Genomic DNA, 20,152 nt, shown 5'->3' on the forward strand with positions numbered 1-20,152 from the left:
GTGATGTGTTTACTATCACTGCACGGATTTACGAAAACAAGGTGGTGAAATTGTTAGGGAGGAAACCAACTTTCCAGGTAACATATATCGAAAGTAGAATTGCTTTGTCTTCGCATTTAATTTTCAATTCGAAATCTAAAACTTAAAAAATTCCTGCGTCAAAGACGAAACTTTTGAGTCTGGCCCCGTGGAATCTATCGTGGAACTATGATTGCTCCGTATTTATTCTGAATTTTAAAGATTTCGAAATGTGATTTTTCCCATAATTCATGAAGCACTGATACGTAGTAATTAAGCATGAGCAATTTATCGTATCGAATCGACGTGTAAAAAGTGTTATTTTCGAGTCAACCAATAACGCATTTTTAATTAGCTGATAGAATACAACGGTAAAATTACGATTCAACAATAAATCTTGCTTCAAAAGTTGTCACGGTCATCGGGCATGTGTATCGAAAAATTTGTTCATCCACGTAGTTATGCTCGAGCAGATTTTGCAACACAAGGGATAAATTTTGCTCTTAAATTTTTGGAAGGAAATCGTAGCGATTTTGAATTTTCACGAACATTCTACCCATCGAATTGAATGATAACGCGGAATTTAAAGAAGAAGGGAAAAAAGCGTGCGTGTTAGACAGATAAATGAATCACTCGGCTCGGTACCGTGAATTGAGGGCGCGTAATTGTAAGAGAAATTGGAATCTACGATTCAAGCACGCGTATAAAGCAATTCCTCGATCGACTCACCTATGTGCCTAGGTGTCGGTCCGTATGTAATTGCATTCGACATACATGCCTGTACATACCTACAACTGGATGTCGAACAACAGAGAATAGAACGGAAGTATCTTCGCGAAAATAATGTTTGTTCCAAGCGTCATTTTCGAAATATCGTCAAATCGAATGCGCCACAAGTCATCGACTGACGCAAATTCGAAGACGAAGAAAGTTCGGCTTTGGATAAAAATTTCAAACAAATATAATAATTTCCCAGGTTTCCCGGAAAAACACAGTATCAATCAGTGCGAATCGTAGCTCATGAATTGTATTTGCATGCATAACAACAGAAATTTACTCACCAAAAACCTCGCCGATGATTCGAGTGCTGGCATCTCTGGCCCAAGCTGCTCTGCACGTCGATTATTCGCCATTTTCGAATCCTCGAGAAGCCTGCGGTCAGTAAGGCAGGTATTTTTGAACTTCGCAGTCAATAAACGGAATGTAGTCACAGGTCAAACGCGATATATCGATGAGCTGCACTGGTTCGTTTTTTAGCCGTCGGGTCACCAAGTCACTGCGCAGTAGAACGCGGTCGGTACGTTGGGTCTCTGACATGCAAAACACGATCAAGAGTATGACGGAGGCCTTGAGATTAGAATATTACGAATTGCAGTGATAAATGAGAAAACCAAAGATGACTCAAAACTTGAACGTATTTTTTTGATAGATCAATGCTACATTCTTATTCCCTGAAGCACTTTTCAATGATTTGACCACTTGCAATATCTTTATTGACGCTGGTTGTCTGCCACGCAATTCAAATGAGTTTACGAGGCTGAATGCCGACACGTGTAACAAATTCTTTTTACCTGATGGAAGAGTAACTTTGCAGAATAATAAAGCATTTATAAAATAAATACGGCTCTGCTGTTGATACTTGAATTGAAAATTCAAGATGTACGATTATCCGACGTATTTGGAGTGCCGTTTAAAATCTACGCAACAGCCAGCGTACCACGACAGCCATGTTGAACGACGAAACGCGGATTGAATGAGCCAGTCAGCTGACCTGTCTTGTGACATCCACAAGCAACCAGGCGAAATCCTTGCTGGGTGGGTTCACTTCAGTCCGTTGCGAGTCTCCGTAAGTTTTATTCACTTATTCTTGTCATTAAGAGAGTGATTTTGTGAATAAGTAAAGATTAAAACTACAACGATCAAGCTGAACGGCTATTGTCATTTACAATCCACTCAATCAGCGGTTTATTTTTCTGCAAAATACTTTGCTACACTAGTTATCGATCTCACCACTTTGCGTACGCCATCGTTTCGAGCCGTAATCTTTTTTTTTTCCATTCTCACCCACGGATTGAGTCCGTTCTTCGTTACTCTGACTTTATATTTTAATTCATAAACATCGCGACAAACCTCGGGATACCTTTCATTTGCCATCAGTCTGCATCCGGTATCGGAGATTAATGATTTCTGCTAGTAGCAGACGGCTCTTTACCCGGGGGGCTACGCCTACTTTTTAGATTTCAACTGCTCACGTGAATCCTTTGGCTCTACTCAAAACACGCCTGATTGAGAATAACTCGCTCACGATTACCGATCGGTCAGTTCATTCTAGGCATCAAATTCATCGTCGTAATCACTTGCGAGAAAATATTTTCCCAACATCACTTTATTTCAATTCATAATATCACGAAAACTTTGAGCACAAGGTGGGAGTGGCCATATACCATCCAGCCAAATATAAAATATCTTATCATAACACTATTGCTCGATACTATAGCTGAGATTCTTGCGACAATTGCAACGTAGATTTTATTCTTTTCCTCTACCATAGATGTTTTCACGACCTACTTTTTCTGTTGTTCTTAATTCATTTCAAACCCAAGCCCGACTGAATGTGCATCACATGATCTCAGCTTTACACATTGAACCTTCGAAAAATCCTCAACTTGTAACTTGACGCAGATCAAATTATTTTCCAGACATATAATAAGTCAAGATGTCGAATCGAGGTCTGGGAAAGATCGCTAATGAGGATAAGGAGTCCAAATTCGGATATGTCTACGCAGTGTCCGGTCCCGGTTAGTATACATCTCAATAATCTCTAATGTCTGTGCTCGCATTAATGGGCGAAGTAAATAAAAACTAAATATTTGCAGTCGTCACGGCGGAGAAAATGGCCGGATCAGCTATGTACGAGTTGGTCCGTGTCGGCTACTTCGAGCTGGTAGGAGAGATCATTCGTCTAGAGGGAGACATGGCCACGATTCAGGTTCGCGCTTATACATTGATTTAAAAGTTCGGAACCACGGTCATTTCTATCAACCAATCTTCTCACCGATACCCTAATAACAGGTATACGAAGAAACCAGCGGTGTCACTGTCGGTGACCCTGTGTTGCGTACGGGCAAACCTTTGTCAGTAGAGTTGGGACCTGGTATCCTTGGGAGCATTTTTGATGGTATTCAACGTCCTCTGAAGGACATTAACGAACTTACCAGCTCCATCTACATCCCAAAAGGTGTCAATGTTCCTGCTTTGTCGCGTACGATATCGTGGGAGTTCAACCCCCTCTACATCAAGAATGGCAGCCACATAACTGGTGGAGATATGTACGGTATCGTCCACGAGAACTCGTTGGTCAAACATAAGATGATCCTGCCCCCAAAAAGCAAGGGAACTGTTACTTACATCGCTCCACCCGGAAACTACACTGTTAATGTAAGTTGTCATATTAAAGACAATCAGCCCAATGCAGATATGAGACTGAATAATAGCAGTTAGATATTGTGCCAAAGTTTGGCTTGCATTTCTATCTAATCTTCTGTACCCCTAAATACCCTAATTGTAAGTTTGAATGTTCTGTGCAACTGGTTTATTATTAAGGGTGCCTAATGGGTAAATAGTGAGGGGAAACAATCGCTAAAAACTTTGGGTATAAATGTTACATGATCCAATGTTCTTCAGGATGTTGTGCTAGAGACCGAGTTTGATGGAGAAAAGAACAAATACACTATGCTTCAAGTGTGGCCAGTACGTCAGCCACGTCCTGTTACTGAGAAACTTCCAGCTAACCATCCTCTATTGACTGGCCAACGTGTCCTTGATTCACTTTTCCCGTGAGTATAAAATCGTACCAAATTAGGTGCACAAATAAAAATTATTTTCTCTGTGAATTAAGTAACTCATTAATCGAGCCATACATTGTTTACAGATGTGTCCAAGGAGGTACCACTGCCATTCCCGGAGCTTTCGGTTGTGGTAAGACTGTCATTTCGCAGTCTCTATCTAAGTACTCAAACTCAGATGTCATCGTTTATGTCGGTTGTGGTGAACGTGGTAACGAGATGTCTGAAGTACTCCGAGACTTCCCTGAGCTGTCAGTAGAAATTGACGGAGTTACCGAATCCATCATGAAGCGTACTGCTCTTGTAGCCAACACATCTAACATGCCTGTAGCTGCCCGTGAGGCTTCAATTTACACTGGTAAGCGTGATCGTTGCCCAAAATTCTCAAACTCTATCGCCAATTGAAACCATTCATGTATAAACGGACATCTTGAACTACTTTTCAGGTATTACCCTGTCTGAATACTTCAGAGACATGGGTTACAACGTATCTATGATGGCTGACTCTACTTCTCGATGGGCTGAGGCGCTTCGTGAAATTTCTGGTCGTTTGGCTGAGATGCCTGCCGATTCTGGTTACCCTGCATATTTGGGAGCTCGATTGGCTAGTTTCTATGAACGTGCTGGACGGTGATTACCATAACTTCTCATGCTCTTCCAGATTATTATTTCCAGTTCCTCAGATGCTGTTTTCTTTTAGTTATTTGCTTGTGTTGAGTACAATATCACTTCTTACAGAGTCAAGTGTTTGGGTAACCCAGACCGTGAGGGTTCCGTTAGTATTGTAGGAGCCGTATCTCCTCCTGGTGGTGATTTCTCAGACCCTGTCACCAGTGCGACCTTGGGTATTGTACAGGTGAGTGGATAACGTTACAGTATACTTTTTTCTTCGTGTAGTAACTGAACTCGCAACAGAATTTACCAATTTTCTATAATTTCAGGTGTTCTGGGGTTTGGACAAAAAGCTGGCTCAGCGTAAGCACTTCCCATCTATCAATTGGTTGATTTCATACAGTAAATACATGCGAGCTCTGGATGACTTCTACGACAAAAATTTCCAAGAATTTGTACCACTAAGAACCAAAGTAAAGGAAATCCTACAGGAAGAAGAAGATTTGTCTGAGATCGTACAGCTGGTCGGTAAAGCTTCGCTCGCTGAAACTGACAAAATCACCCTTGAAGTTGCCAAGCTTCTCAAGGATGATTTCCTCCAGCAAAACAGGTAATTTGTTAGATAACATACACGAAACGAGATATTCTCAAACACACGTTGTGTATCATTTATACATGGTTCTCTGTCACTGAGATGAACCGTCTGCATGCATTTACTTATAATGATATTTTTCGTAACAGCTACTCGTCATACGATCGTTTCTGTCCATTCTACAAGACTGTCGGTATGCTACGCAACATGATTGCATTCTACGACATGGCCAGGCATGCAGTAGAATCTACAGCCCAATCAGACAACAAGATCACCTGGAATGTAATTCGTGACAGCATGGGCAACATTCTTTACCAACTCAGCTCCATGAAATTCAAGGTTTGCTTCTTTGACTTTACCAATTATTGTCGTTCTCTCAGCTTGAGTGAAAAAGAAATAGACATAGAATGCAACATAGTCACATACACGCTTATTAATTCCGTAATTTAATTCTCTCAGGACCCAGTGAAGGATGGCGAGGCAAAGATCAGAGGAGACTTCGAACAGCTGCACGAGGATATCCAACAAGCCTTTAGAAACCTAGAGGACTAATTATTTTTCCCGGAACCACTCATTTCAACACTCCTTTGGTATTTAATCAATTGGGATTGAAGCTATTTAAAGGTGTTCCTTTGTCATTCAAACTTCATCGTTTTTTGTGATGGAAAACGAACCATTAACAAGCGTTATAGAGCAATAAAAATGCTAAGCGGTAATGCTGATACGCTTTATAATTAGAGCGAAAATAATTGTATAAAACTCAGTAATATGTAATTATTCAATGTATCATGAGAGATACATTTCATACTTAGAATCGACGTTATTTCTTGTGTAAGAGGAAAACACTTGGTCGTACTAGGGCTTTAATCGAGACAATAAACTGGAACCCCTTTAAATACAAGCTGAACAATGACCTCATTGAAAATGTGTTTCCAATCGCGCGTAAGTTATTATTACCATTTAGAAAATAAAAGAAGCTTGTATTTTTATTAGAATTATCCATTGAGAAGCAATATTTTGGTGATCGCTTTTACGTCGTTGAATAATTCTAACGACAAGGGCAAATGCCTTTAAAAGCTCAATGGATTATATTAATAAGAAAACGTAGCACGTGTACAATACGGAACTCCTTGGTGGAAAACTCTCGGCACATTTGCTAGTGACGGACGATTTTAATGTATTTAAATTAAAAAAACACACGGCCTTGGTGTTTTAATAATAATAAAAATAAAATGCGATGGCACGACAGTTTTTTGACTGAGGACACAACTATGGAATCATGGAGTATTATTGTACCATATATGTTATAAACGTAATAGAACTAAATGTTAGGTAATGAATAAGGTTATGTTACATTAACGTTTCAACGTTAATAAAAATATAGTAGTGTAAGATGCTAGATTAAAAATGAGGTGCTGGGTTTACATTATGAAAAACTTCATCTACAGTGTCCGAAATTCCAGCAGCTTCAGTACCATTTCCAATGTACGATATGTAAAGAATAAAAAAAAAAGATGCACAAAAAGTAAAAGATTAATTAGAAATTGTAATGCAAACAAAACTACTGGGCAATTTTTTTTTATTTACTTCATTTTTTTTTCTTTTTTTTGATTTTTATATTGATTATTTTAATAATAATATAACAATAACCCCGCCATATATACAATAACAGTATATTACAATTAATTATTACATGTTACATTCGGATTTTTTCGAAGGAATCTTTAATCAAAAAAATATTGCTATATGTAGGACAATGGTTAAATAATTAATATCTTCAGCCTCGGTCATCAGAAACATTCTTAGAGTACAGAAACAATATCGATAGTAAAAAAGTACCAACTATAACAGATTTAAATATCATTTAATATTTATAATTACTGCAACTGTGACCGAAACTGGAGAAATATTTTTATACTTAAATCCAACTGTATCCATTGTATCCTTTATCTAAAAATTTTCATGGTATTTTTCCTAAACGTCGTTCAACTGATAATTGATAAATTATCAAAAACAGGCATTGATTTTCACAGCCTTTGTACCCCAATTATGTTCAAGCGATATACCTAATATTGCCTTTCCGATAAAAACATTACACACTGCAATAAATTAGTAACTCTTAGTAATCACAATGCCGTCAGGGTAGTTCGATATTAATCTTGTAGGTCAATGTCTACACATAGCGATGCACTGTCAAACGCGTTATATTTAAAGGTATTCGGGGGAGCTATAAAATCTATACTCGACACTTTTCACATATTTCGATTGTGTCAAACGAACTGAGGCCTCATACCAGCTTAGTATGAGTATATACTAAAGAATCTGACTGCTCCTTTCTTACAATAGATCACACAGCAGTGTTTCTGTTGAGAGTTCATTGACTTCCACATTCTAAATTTGCTGCATTGCGGAAAGTACAATTAATAGTGTTAATTGACAAACATATCCTTTAGTATGGATGTCAAGCATTACATAACAATATCTATATACAAACAAAGAATAATTTCGCACAGATCGATTAGGGACTGAGATGAACTTCTGAAGTTGTTTGGGGAGACGTGACTTGCGATCTCAATTGTGCGTTTTCTCGCTTCAATTGCGCCACTAATTGTTTCAAAGCTGTTATTTCATGCCGCAATTTGTCGTTATCGCGCAAACACTGTCCCAAACCTTGGTTTGCTGCTCGTAACTCGCCTATGTACTCGCATGCTTTCGCCAGAATGCCTCCTTTACTCTGTTGGAAAAAAAATTGATTTGTACAGAATAATCCAGTTTCTTCAACTATTGTAAAAACAATGTCAAAAATTTTGCACAACTATGTGTGCAGTACCTGCGTTTCGTAGTTTGCTTTTCCATCTCCGCTTACATTCGCATTACCATTTGCAGTGCTGTTACATTCTGGAATAATTTTGCCCAACTTTGCAATCCAATTATTAATTTTATCTCGACGCCGACGCTCAACTTCGTTATGCGTTGCTCTTCGCCTATCGTCTCTCTATGATATGTCAAAAATAAATTCATGAATAAACAAACGATATGCATACATCATTGATTCAATACTAAAGTGCAGTAAATATTAATATCAAACTATACCTTTTTAAGTCCTGTTGTGACATTGCGTGGTGTCTCGATTTGAAGAGTTGCTCTTGGAGCCAATGACCTCGATGTTTGAGCAGTAGTAAAGACTTCGTTGGCATTCCCAATAACGTAAAATTGACCATTTAGAGGAGACGTTAGGACCTGCACTGTGCTGTTAGCTGCTTGTGTCACAGGAAGTTCGATTTCATTTCCACTCGTCCCTCCATTTACCTGCACAACTCTGTACGCCAGAGTTTCCTGATAGCGTATTCCATCCTCTCCAACAGTTTCTCCTATCATGCATAGATAAATCTATGTTCTAACTAGTAAAATCTGACAACAGTAACCAACATTGATGTCAAATCATTTAGGTGTCGTTATTGAACAATTTGTTTGTCTCTCCGCATGAAACATTAGCAGTAAATTTACAATCATTCTAGCAACTAGCAGGTAAATACGTTAACGTTTATTATATCGCTGGTTGACATTCATTACAAGATAAGTTATATGGAATATTTGTAAAAAAATTATTGTATAACAGTGTTACCAATGTAGAGGGAATAAGATTTGATCATCAATGTTGGTTGGATAAATATTTTTTGGCCTACCCTGTATAAAAATAAATAATCTAAATACCTTCGCCGTCGCAATCAACAAATTCCGCCTCTTCGAGCACTATGCCTGTAGTTTCGTCGTCTTTGACCCTCGATGACCCGCTGCAATAGATAATTACGATGACGAACAAGTATGAACAGAAAGAATACTTTTCACTCCGCATATTATCACCCGGCTGGATAATTACGCATCAAGTGAATTGAAAGGAAACATAAATAAGGAAATACGTGTGATCGCGTTTGCAATGACCTTCACGATTCACTGGTCTTGATTCGATAACAATTTATTGATTTCACTGACACTCGGTTAACAAACTAATTACCTGACATCTTGTTGGTCAAGATGCTGCTCCAAAATATCCATTTTTTGCCACCAAAAAACGTTTGAATTTGTCAAAATTCACGTGAGCTGGTCACGGGACACGACAACGAGGTCATGTGGTGTACAAGATGGCTGCTTGAGGCGCACGCAGGTCGGAGATCGTACGTCACGATTATTCGAGGTAGCGAGGTTGTTTAAAGATAACGAGAAACTCAGCTAACATTCCATTCGCAGTGGAACAAATTTTATTATCTACATATATATTTATGAATCCAATCTTAAGTATCGTTAATCAAACATACGCGATAAGGTGAAGCTTTTCCAACTATAGCAATTCGGCGATTGGTCAAAATGACGTTTCGATGTTTATTGTAATTATTTCATCACCGGTAGGCCGGTAGGCGGTTACCGATCGCGTCAACCACGATACAGAACTGAGCTAATGTTTCCTCAGGCTGGACGGTTTCCGGGTTAATTGTGATCCTGTATGATGTTTTGATGCTCTTATACTTAACGACCCCGACCCACCCGTCTCATCGAATCTCAATGTTTAATCCGGTTGCATAGCAAAATGCTGCAATTTCCAAACCGTCTCTACGTAGCTGCCTTTGCCGTTCCTTACTCGCGGAGCAATATCCAAGAAAACTGATGATGTATATTGAAATTTTCAGTAATGTTAAAAAGAAAATTACTTTCTTCGAATCACCAATGCGTTGCTTCGTAAACGAGTATGATGACTGGTGCCATACACAGCGTTCCATTCGCTGATGTGTATTTAGACAATGTTTGCTGTGTAGCGTCATTCCCTCATGACAAGCGCACCCAGAACTAGGCGGTTGGAGGTCTCAGCTTTCAAATCGAAAGTGTTTCGGCACATTTCTCATCAGAAAACAGTTGCAGCACTCCGACGATGCGCGATATATTTTTTAAAGTTAACGGACGTCGGTCCATAGTTATTAATTACTATTTTTCGAGGTCAGCGGCCGTTAGTTGATAGATTTGACTTTATGAAGTTCGTCTCCATTACCGACCGAATCCCTCGCCTAACGTATCAGGCAATGGCAAGGAGCATCGCATGCGCCTAATGAGCTGGGCAATGCCGAAAATTGATAAAGTTAACCTCACTCATCACGCAATCGCATTTTAAAACTTGATATTTTTCCGAATCTATGACATGAGTGAATTGTAATAAATTAAAAGAATGTCTGCAATAGCATCCAAAGCGATGTTTGCCGTTGGACGATTAGTTCAAGTAAGTATACTAATTTTTCCTAATTTATTACGCATCGTACGACACTTGATCACCGCTTATTACGTTATTGAACTTGATTGAGGAACAAAATGCAAATTTCTCAAACTTCATTTCTGAATAGGCACTCCGAAATTGAAAAGTTACCAAGGTTTTATTTTCTATTTCCGTTTAACTCCCAAAGCACTTAATTTATTTTAGACCGATGTTCATCCCTCGCTCCATCCTGTAAAGTATATTTCATGTTGCACATTTTTCAGTCCCATGCAACACTGGTCTACACACAGACATTAAAGGCGGCACCATGCTTCCTATTCGTGAGACATCGTACCACCAAGCATTGGAACCCAAAGTGGAAAAAGTTACGAAAAGAGAAAGTTATGAAGGTAAAACTTCCTAATTTTAATCAAAAGCCTGAAGATATGACTCCGGAAGAACAACGAAGCATGATGAGAGAACGTGGCCTAGAAAGGCCAAGAGTTTGGAATGAACGACCTATCTATCTCAGCTGCACTGGTGGCATATTTGAACCTTATGTTCCTCCAGAGGGAGATGGAAAGTTTTCTGCAATTTCTACTACAGTAAGATTTATTTTTTGTTCCTGCATCCTTGCTATTCTATTCAAACTTTCTGAATCACCAGTAGTAGTGGAGACCAATTGAAATGTCTGGAAGCTATTTCTACTTACAGATCGCTTATTGGATCAGTTGCGTAATCGAATTGTTGTGTTTTTCTATAGGGCGCTAAACAAAAGGTCGAGTTTGTTCAAAAAAAAGGCTCGTCGATCATGGCAGTTAGGAAAATGAGGAACTATGAAGAAGAATTAAATTTGAAGACATTTGCTGAAGATGCACGAGAAATTTATATCAAAGCACATGAAGCATTGAATGTGTAAAATATAAAAATCTGCATAATGCCTAGCGAAACCTGATTTCAGGAAAATAACAGTTATTCAGTTTACTTCCACTGATTCAAAGTATTCTATATTGTGTGGAATTTCTAGAAAAAAATAGTAAAATGGTTGAGATCATCATCATATATGTTATTAGATCCGAAACTTGGCGATTCACCTGAAATTAGTGTTTGTCTCTAGCATATACCTATATTATAGACGACAGATGTATTTTTTAGAAATAAAATTAAATATTAACATTTTTTGCAGTAAAAACAAACTTGAACTGAGGCAGCTTGTAACTGAACGGGCATACCCTGTAAGTATTCAAACATTTTGATCTTCAGAGAGCTTCATATTCAACATTTACTTGTGTGTACTAAGAATATTCAAAAAGTGCAATCAATTATTTTGAATTTTGAATCTGTTATTATACTACAAATTGAATTTTTCAGGAGATGTTACACAATACACACAATAAAACCATACACTGGAAATTCATCCAATCTTTAGAGCCAAGTCGAGTTGTGCAAGCCAGGTGTACAGAAGTGATAACGAAAGACAACGTTTTTGGTCAGCTTACAGTACGGTTCCATACTCAACAGGTGAATGATGATTATTATATTTATTTTTCAAATTTCAACTAGCTGAACATTCAAGTTTCTATACTCAAAGTTTTAAATCACTTCTAATCTTATCAGTGGTCATTAATAGACCTTCATTTTTCAGGTATTGGCTGTCTACGACAGATTTGGTCGTTTATTGCATGGCAGTGAATTTGTGACGAAAGATGTTATAGAATATATAGTTTTTGAGAAGCATTTATCAAACCAATATGGTATTTGGCGTCTTCATGACAAGATCATACCGACATGGATGCCTCCAAAAGAGCCAAGCAGAAAAACTTTTGTAAGCAAAGTGGGTCCCATCGATCCTGATGAAGTCAATGCTGTTCAGACTTCCGCTTAGAATTTGTCATAAGAAATTGTATTGATGTAAGAATCACGGAACAGTTATATTTGTCGTAATAAAATGTATAGCCAAATGTGGAAGCTGTATATATTTTTTGTTCACGAATCTACTAACAAATAATCCATTTCAGTATAAATAGATTTGTACCTTTTGTGCAATACTGCATTTTTGGAAGATTCAATAATACAATTTAATAATTAATACGGCATTAAAAATTACATCAAGCAATAGGTTTACAGTTCAAAAGTCTATATGTTGATTTTATCGACAAATGCGCAGTGATATGCCCATTTTATTTTGCCAAAATTTTTTCGTCCTAACCTTGAAGCAATGCTAAGGACTTCTATACTATTTACTCTACGTGATTTGAAAGAAATGTTAGTTTTTTAAATGATAGTCTGTAATATTTAAATGCAAAATAGGCTTCAGTTGTATTTAAAAATACTTTGATATGATAAGTGCACGTTGAACAACGTGACATCAATTTTTGTAAAGTATAAGATTGTATAAAACTGATGAATTATGATACATCAGTATGTAAGTATATAGATACGTAGATAACAAGAGCAATCATTTGCTATATACAATTTTCCTTGGATGTTTTTATAAAATAAAAACAAAATAGTTAAAAACTATTTAAATTTATGTATATGCCTCTTTTCTAGTATTTCATCTAATAATCTGCCAGTTTGCTATATCAAGACTTACCCTTATATATTACAAAAATATTTACATGGCATGTTATTAAAGTCTACGTTATTAATCTGCGATATTGTTCAAATCTTTAGATTCTAGTTATTTTATAAAAGTAAACGTCGTGTAATGGTCATGAGAAAATGTCACAGTTATCGTCAGTTCAAAGCATATGAAATCACATTTACTTCAACAATCAATTACATCGGAAAAGTCATTCAGATTCACTAAAACTAATATTCACGGTATCAGTAGAAACTCTTTATATGCCATTTTCTCGACCCTAGAGCATTTGTAATGGAAATTTATATTGTTGACTAATGTATATTACGCTATTACATCATATTGATTTTTCTCCCTGTGCAAAGCGATGAAAATGCACACATAACAGTTATTGGTACAATATGTTTAGGCATTGATTCAGTGTGTGTAAGGTACCATGCGACATTGCTTTAAGAATTAATAATTCCGGCTCCAAATGGAGCTCAGAATTTTCAATTGTTTGGGCAAGGGAAGCATTGTGTTTTTCAGCTTTGTTCAACTGCTCTCGACAATTTGCAAACGCATCCAAGACCTCCAGTTTTGCCACAGGGGACCTTGTGGGGTTAGCAGAATGTTCTCGAGGTGGTAAAGGTGGATGACTGCTGGCTATAGCACGTGTATACATCTCTGTAACCGCTCTCAATTTGTCAACCCATTCTTGCCGAGCTCTAGCATCAGTCGCTCGCAATTTTATCATGTCACCTGCGGCAGTAGTGAAATAATTGTGACCTATTGGATTTACAGACAGGTATTTTTCAAAGAAGTATAATATTTTAATTAAGAACAACATTAATTTTGCCCTTTGCAGGTATTCCATACATAGCATCAAGAAAATCTAACATAAACGTTTTATTGTTCATAAGCTCTACACTGTTATCACGACCACTTTAAATATCTAATTGTGCTTACCCGTCGCCGAATTTACGATAAATGTATTTGAATCCTCGTCACTGGGGGCAATAACAGCACCAGCGAGATATATGGAGCATCGAGGTTTCTGATTTTTCTCAGATTCGCTCAAAAAGTAATGCAACTCCCCAGTTTCTGGGCTTAGAATGAACCACCGATATTGCCAGCCTTTCATTGCATTCGTGTATTTGTGCAGCAGGCCCTCGTATGGCTGGCGTATTGAGTTGTTCATTGTTTCTATATTTAATATCAAAATCAAGCTATTTTCTTTTTTTTTAAGCTCGACGCCGCACCTGTTAACCAAATTAAGTGTGACAACTGACACTTTGATTGATTTGAGGTTAGATCAAGATGATTGTGTTGAAGGAAAACTATCTAGATAATTTTTACGCATAATAAGCGGACGAATGCACCAATCACGCGCAACTGCAGCGCAATTTCGTAACAATTTGTCAAATTTAACACAAGTGTACAACACCAGTATGTTATTTCTTGAAGAGGATGTGTAGTGGGAAGAATTATTTTTGTTGCATAAGCTACAAGGGGACATGATTTTCCACATTATCACTTTTATTTCAATGCAACATTCGTTGTTGAAACATAAAGAAAGTAACATAAAATAAAAGGAAAGCAAAGAAAAAGGATAATCATATAAAAATATTTGCTAAGTTCGCATATGAAACTTAAAAAAATATAAAGAGAAAAGAAAGAAAAAGCGATAGTACCTAAAAGGATGTATCGTATGTAACATAACAATAATCTTTTCACTTAACATTTCTATTAGAACTATACCTTAAAAAATACGTATATGCTTTAAACTTCAATAAGACCTTCTTTCACGAGGATATCGCGTATTTCTGGAAATTCAACGATGTATTCACCAGGTTTTGAACGCTCAACGATTTTTACCATTACAGCACTATTATTAGGGACCAACTCTTCAACCCTTTTAGCTATTTTGGGTTGTAAGTCTCCAGCTTCATCAAGTGGCCCTAAATTTACGACCTGGCAGACATTGGCCAATGTCTTAGTGGACATGAAATCTTTATTCATTACTTTGATATTCTTGTGACTGACTGTTTCGACATTGCCGAAATCTATGAAATTTACCGTGCTTTCCGTTGGTGTCGTGTTCGTTTCCAAACAGACGGCACGGTACCAGATTCCTTCGTATGGAGCAATGCATAATTCATCGGGCCTTGGGATGTAATGATCTTTTTGCTGATCGCAATAGTCTTTGATCTGAGTTGCCATTACATCATTGATGTGATTTATCAATTCGACATCGTAGGGTGCCAAAATATGCAGCAATGGTCCATATGAAAAAAGACTGAGAACGTTGAGAGTCTGACCTGACTCACCCAGCTCAGCCACTTCCAGATCTGACAGCAAGAATACAGTCTTTTCGTCCTCTTCCGTTTTCCAACTTGGTGTCAATAGTTTGAGAACTTTCTCATTGATGCACGTACCATCAGAAGCCTTCAGTATTACACCGTCTGTGAAAGGGGAACCTTCGAAGGTGCACATAAGAGGCTTTTCCATGCCAGCCAACATTCCAAGGTACTCGCTCAGCTCCTTGGTCATCGGCACATCTTTAGGGACATTTTTAAGGACGATTCTTGCTACACATGATTTATATTCTTTCAAGCTATTGGAAATCGGTCGAAGATTTTCAAGTGACGTTGTTTCACTATTTCCAAAGTCCACATAGGAAACGATAATCTTCTGTTCTTTTATCTGTCTAACAATAGCACGATAGAAATTTCCATCCTCTATATATTTAGCCAAGACCATTTCGCCCACTACCGGTAGCTCTGTTAACTTCTGCACTTTAGTTGACCACTTCGCTACCTCCTGTGTTAACCGATTGAAGGTTTCCATTTCGCTGGGCACAAGACTCCGTACAAATATCATGTTATGGTTACGGAATGAAGCTATGCAAATTTCGGTCCCGCTTGTAAGAGAAGCATATGGAACACCTTTCTGTTCCGATGTTGGAGCCCATGGCTTGAGTATTGCTTTCCCGGATTTTTGCTCAGAATTGTATACAATGATTTCGATTCCATCCTTACTTACATCTTGATACTTGTTGTTTACTACAGCAAATACATACTGTGACATGGGCTCCAGCTTGAATTCTGCGTCAGATACTTCACAGATAGCTCCTAGCGTTGGTAGGATTCTGAATCCTTGTGGAAGAGGCTTTACAGCACTAACTGATTCAACACGTCCCTCATCTACGGCAAATAGTCGCAGTGAAGGAACTAGAGATTGTACAGTGCCTCGTATCCAATCATCCTGTCGCTTGCCGCAGATTAGATCTCCAACCTTTGGTTTAAAGTTGGGATCTACCGAAATCTTATCGCACTCTTTTGGCAGAACTGAAAATATGTCTTCACACTCTTGCCTGAATTTTTCAACACAGACCGTAACAGCAGCTTTGTTACCGCCAAGAAGAACATGAGCTTCAAAACATCCTTCCTCTTTTTCATCAAGTAACTCAACAATATTTTTTGGGCCTTTAGCAGGAGACAATGGAGGAGCTTGTGCATTTTGAGACATTCCCGTAGTTTTGGTAGGAGAATTCGATAAGGAATAGGGTTGAGCTGCTTCACCTTTACTACAACTCTGAGCAATTTTTTTTGCGTTAACGTCATTTTCAACTGGTTTGGTTGTTGGTTGACTTCTAGATTGTCCAGCTACAGCATCGTTGTTCTGGTGTAAAGCTCCTTTTGACACTGGCCTTATGTCAGCATGTCCTGGTGCATTTGTTACTCTGCGAAAGCTAATATCTGGATCTCCGAGGTCTAGCTTAAATTTGGGTTTCGCAATTTCTGCATTGTTGATTTGCATGCTTTTATTTTGATGCGTTGTCTGCTGATAAATTTCCTGTTCTTGATTTCTAGGTTCGCCTCTATCAGATGTTTTGGTCAACTTGTTGCTATGCTGTACTTGAACTTGTGTCTTCAATTGATGCATATTTTGTTCCTTTGCATCCTTGACTCTATAACTTCCGTGAGAAGAGCTCTTGCTTGATTCTGGTCTACTGGCATCTTTTGGAACTTGCTGTGTTTGAATTTCTGCTTTTGGCATTTCGTTCACTAAATTGATTTTGTGATTTGTATTTGATTCCCTGCCCTGTGCATTGGCAGTACGAAGAATCTGACTGTCCCCATTATTTACTGGCTTCCAGCCACCCGAGTTATGACTGATGCTTTTATCAAAAACTCTCTTTTGATCACCGAAGTGATCGCGTTTGTGTTGATTCTGTGAAAAAATCGGGATATTTTCTTTTCCAAATGTCAGAGATGTGTCTAGAATAGGTGTTGATGTCGAATTTGGTGCGTTCGGGAACTCTGCTCGTTTTACTGGGCGTCTCAGTTTCAGAATACTTCGTTTATTCATTGATTGTACTGGTTGCTCATCACCGCTTGAGATAGAAAGAGACGCTAAGTCAATTCCAGGGTCCAATCCTCTGTAGGAATGAGAAGAAAATTTTGTTAACCATGTGGACAGGAAACTTTGACATTCAAACGATGATGTGCGAATGAGTAATATTTTTCCATGATCAGATAAAAATTTAATACATTGTTTGATTAATTACTTTGAACCTTACTTTAAGACACTTATAAGAAATACTTACGGTATTTCCTGGCAATCAACTTTATGCCTCGGCCAGTCAGCTACCTGGCAGGCTCTGTTGCAATAAAATTCCTGACAACGCTGGCAGCGGCCTGAAGCTGGTTTGGTACAGTATTGACACTTGCCGATCTGCTCAGCAATTCTATTTTCGCCATACTGATAGAGCCCCTGAAAAAAAAATTTGTACATGCGTTTTTTTTATTGTGCTAATTTTGCAAAGATTATGCCATGAATGAATACACAAGCAATTAAGTCAAATAGGATTGTAAAATTTTTGTCTAAATTTGTAGCTCAATTCGATTTGACATGAGGTGCCCACAACAGGTTTTGGAAAATGTAACGAAAACTTTATCTGATGCAATTTGTTATTTTATTGACAGGTGAGGGTAAACAAGCTACACTGTTCAAAAAGTAAAATTTTGCGATGAAAAGGTAGAGATAATGCATCGCAATTGAATCGTAAGCGATATTTCCTGTAATTCTCTCATATGCTAGACAGTACCCTTTTTGATAAGTCAGAATCGAATATTGAATATAGGTAAATATGAACTTACGGCTTCTCTTTTTTCGTAAACAGCTCTTATATGCTGGTGCACATTAGGATATCGTGGTGGCAGTTCATACCTGGTGTAGCCACGCCCCATGGTAACATATCTGGTCCCATCAGTGGATACTTTCAGCCGATCTCTGAGAAAGGTTGAAAAGTATTGATGACAGCAAAACTTTAGTGTAAAAAATAAAGAGCGCAACAAACCTTACCTAGTCCACAAATTATTTGTATATAAAAAAGGTTCTGCATTTTCATATGGATTATAATAAGCTGGATCATTGGGAACTGGATATAAACAATCATCCTCCTCATAGTACACAGGATCAGAAACAGGATCACTAACAGCCCTGTGCACCAATGCAGCCAAATTCTTACCACGACCCATATTACAGGTACTGCAACGCAGTTATTAAAATCAAAATTTTAGTTTTGTTACACAGTTTTACTAACAGATTTGGCTATGTGAGATAAATTTTTCGAGTCAACAGTGTTGAGGGATAAATTGTTCATTTCGATGAAAAGTTATCCATAACTATACCTATGCTCTACCCATTGAGAGTAATATACACAAGTTATAAATCATTTGTAGAAGTTTTTAACTGTCCTTCGATTAGATTATGTATCCTTAGATAACTCACGGCGGTGCAGCATGTCGTGGAATCTGTTCAGGACTGATGTACTCCCTCGGCTGGTTCTCTGGATTGCACGTAAAAGGTACTGGTTTGGATTCTATTGTCCGGCGAGGGCCCATATTTCGATCGAGTCGTTCCTCACGTTTCTTTGCAAATGTTACGCGAAGTTCCAAAGGTTTGACGCCATGGACCTCTCTGATGGCCTTTTCTGCCTCACGGAAACTCGTATAGCTCACAAACGCCCAGCCAGCATTCGGAGGGGATATAACACTGGACGGTGTGCCGTAATTCGCGAAAAGATGGGATACACCATCCTAAACAATTGGTTATTACATAACGCTATGACAATTTCACTCGTTTCGGCAATTCGTATTTACGTGTTAGTCAAAATGGGGTATTAATCCAAAAATTGTAAACGAATGGATACTTTGTCATGAAGAATGTAACATGCAGTTGAATGGAGTTGTGAAAAGAACATTGCACATGTTGAACTTTGCATACCTGGTCTAGCTCTGCTGGGATATTCGACACGTAGAGTTTAAACTCCGTTTCCGGTCCTCCCCTGTAATTATAAGATGACATGACATGCGAATTGCTGCAGTATTAAGCCGGGATCACGACATGGATGTAATATTGCAAGTGGTTTAAATTTCAAACCTAGCATAAGGCGTCAGATTCATTCCAGGTCCGTGCTCGTACGAATTGACGTTGGCGTCGCGGTAATGAGCAGCCATCGGATCCCAATTGTCTAAATTATTAGCCCGTGCCATTGCGTCTTGACGGTCAACCGTCCTCGAAATCTGAAAGGACGCTAGCAATCTTATCGCTCAGTTAGTTACGTTAATCGGGTAGGTATATACTGTTGACCACGCACTTTCTTTGCTTGTCACGTCACAATTACGCAGGCTTCCGAATAAGCACGTGGTATCGCTATTCACTTCTATTCACACGGTGTTTTCTTTTATTCTGCACTCTTTTAGCTGGACCGTTAAAAGTATGAAAACGAGTCGAATAGGGCAGAGGATTCAAGAAATAGCGGCACGTGGTACGCTCGGAGAAGTGCGTCTAATATGCTAAGTGCAAAAAGCCGACCGCATGCATGAAATTCTCTCTGCGCATGTGCACCATTTTGAATTTACAAGCTTTATTGTGTCGGACAAGTTACATCCAAGTAGAACTAATCGAAATATGCGCTTACCTTCTAGCTCAACTTGAATCGTAATTTCGGTTTCGTCTACGCTGATTATAAATGTCTTCGAATTTATTCACTTGGTATATTTTGAATCTTAATGTGCACGAGAAAATGAAACGAAATTTTCTTGGATCGTTGACTAGAGTTTCGGTATTCTAGAAACGCAAATCCGCACACTGCAGTCTACGCCTCGACTGTTAGGTTTTCACGGGCAGGAAAATGCTGCCGCCAGCCGCAGTATTTTGTTGCCTAGTTCTTGGCCAATAGGAATGCCAAGAAAATAGATAATTCGTCTTTC

General features: G+C 38.3%; 5 protein-coding genes across 9 annotated transcripts; 2 read left to right on the forward strand and 3 right to left on the reverse strand.

Moving 5' to 3' along the window:
* The first annotated feature begins 1,756 nt into the window (after nt 1-1,756).
* On the forward strand, nt 1,757-6,569 carry LOC124185365 (V-type proton ATPase catalytic subunit A). Its single transcript, XM_046576053.1, has 11 exons — nt 1,757-1,864; nt 2,718-2,816; nt 2,895-3,007; nt 3,091-3,456; nt 3,703-3,854; nt 3,950-4,221; nt 4,310-4,493; nt 4,602-4,719; nt 4,805-5,085; nt 5,217-5,406; nt 5,527-6,569. The coding sequence occupies exons 2-11, from the start codon at nt 2,735-2,737 to the stop codon at nt 5,617-5,619; spliced, it is 1,851 nt and encodes a 616-aa protein (XP_046432009.1). The 5' UTR covers nt 1,757-1,864; nt 2,718-2,734; the 3' UTR covers nt 5,620-6,569.
* A 219-nt stretch (nt 6,570-6,788) lies between these two features.
* Nucleotides 6,789-9,319, reverse strand: LOC124185368 (upstream stimulatory factor 1). Of its 2 annotated transcripts, XM_046576056.1 has the most exons (5): nt 9,083-9,319; nt 8,782-8,861; nt 8,161-8,438; nt 7,898-8,062; nt 6,789-7,801 (listed from the first exon to the last, which is right to left on the reverse strand). In XM_046576056.1, exons 1-5 carry the CDS (start codon nt 9,121-9,123, stop codon nt 7,586-7,588), a joined length of 780 nt encoding a protein of 259 aa, XP_046432012.1. In that variant the 5' UTR covers nt 9,124-9,319; the 3' UTR covers nt 6,789-7,585. The 2 variants fall into 2 exon arrangements, with proteins under 2 accessions (XP_046432012.1, XP_046432013.1); XM_046576057.1 differs by lacking the exon at nt 9,083-9,319 and having other exon boundaries at nt 8,161-8,457.
* Nucleotides 9,320-10,127: 808 nt separating this feature from the next.
* On the forward strand, nt 10,128-12,271 carry LOC124185367 (probable 39S ribosomal protein L45, mitochondrial). Its single transcript, XM_046576055.1, has 6 exons — nt 10,128-10,333; nt 10,591-10,911; nt 11,070-11,221; nt 11,493-11,541; nt 11,678-11,827; nt 11,952-12,271. Exons 1-6 carry the CDS (start codon nt 10,283-10,285, stop codon nt 12,189-12,191), a joined length of 963 nt encoding a protein of 320 aa, XP_046432011.1. The 5' UTR covers nt 10,128-10,282; the 3' UTR covers nt 12,192-12,271.
* On the reverse strand, nt 12,264-14,220 carry LOC124185369 (oxysterol-binding protein-related protein 11). 2 transcript variants are annotated; one of them, XM_046576060.1, is made up of 2 exons: nt 13,839-14,220; nt 12,264-13,631 (listed from the first exon to the last, which is right to left on the reverse strand). In XM_046576060.1, exons 1-2 carry the CDS (start codon nt 14,068-14,070, stop codon nt 13,279-13,281), a joined length of 585 nt encoding a protein of 194 aa, XP_046432016.1. In that variant the 5' UTR covers nt 14,071-14,220; the 3' UTR covers nt 12,264-13,278. The 2 variants fall into 2 exon arrangements, with proteins under 2 accessions (XP_046432016.1, XP_046432015.1); XM_046576059.1 differs by having other exon boundaries at nt 12,264-13,658.
* A 285-nt stretch (nt 14,221-14,505) lies between these two features.
* LOC124185364 lies at nt 14,506-20,131 on the reverse strand. Of its 3 annotated transcripts, none has more exons than XM_046576049.1 (8): nt 19,861-20,131; nt 19,320-19,462; nt 19,164-19,224; nt 18,669-18,976; nt 18,240-18,425; nt 18,035-18,167; nt 17,482-17,648; nt 14,506-17,313 (listed from the first exon to the last, which is right to left on the reverse strand). In XM_046576049.1, the coding sequence occupies exons 2-8, from the start codon at nt 19,430-19,432 to the stop codon at nt 14,652-14,654; spliced, it is 3,630 nt and encodes a 1,209-aa protein (XP_046432005.1). In that variant the 5' UTR covers nt 19,433-19,462; nt 19,861-20,131; the 3' UTR covers nt 14,506-14,651. The 3 variants fall into 3 exon arrangements, with proteins under 3 accessions (XP_046432005.1, XP_046432007.1, XP_046432008.1); XM_046576051.1 differs by lacking the exon at nt 19,861-20,131 and adding an exon at nt 19,537-19,742; XM_046576052.1 differs by lacking the exon at nt 18,240-18,425 and having other exon boundaries at nt 19,861-20,130.
* Between the last annotated feature and the right edge of the window lie 21 nt (nt 20,132-20,152).

The sequence above is a fragment of the Neodiprion fabricii genome, chromosome 6, assembly GCF_021155785.1.
Source record: "Neodiprion fabricii isolate iyNeoFabr1 chromosome 6, iyNeoFabr1.1, whole genome shotgun sequence".
Lineage (NCBI taxonomy): Eukaryota > Metazoa > Arthropoda > Insecta > Hymenoptera > Diprionidae > Neodiprion > Neodiprion fabricii.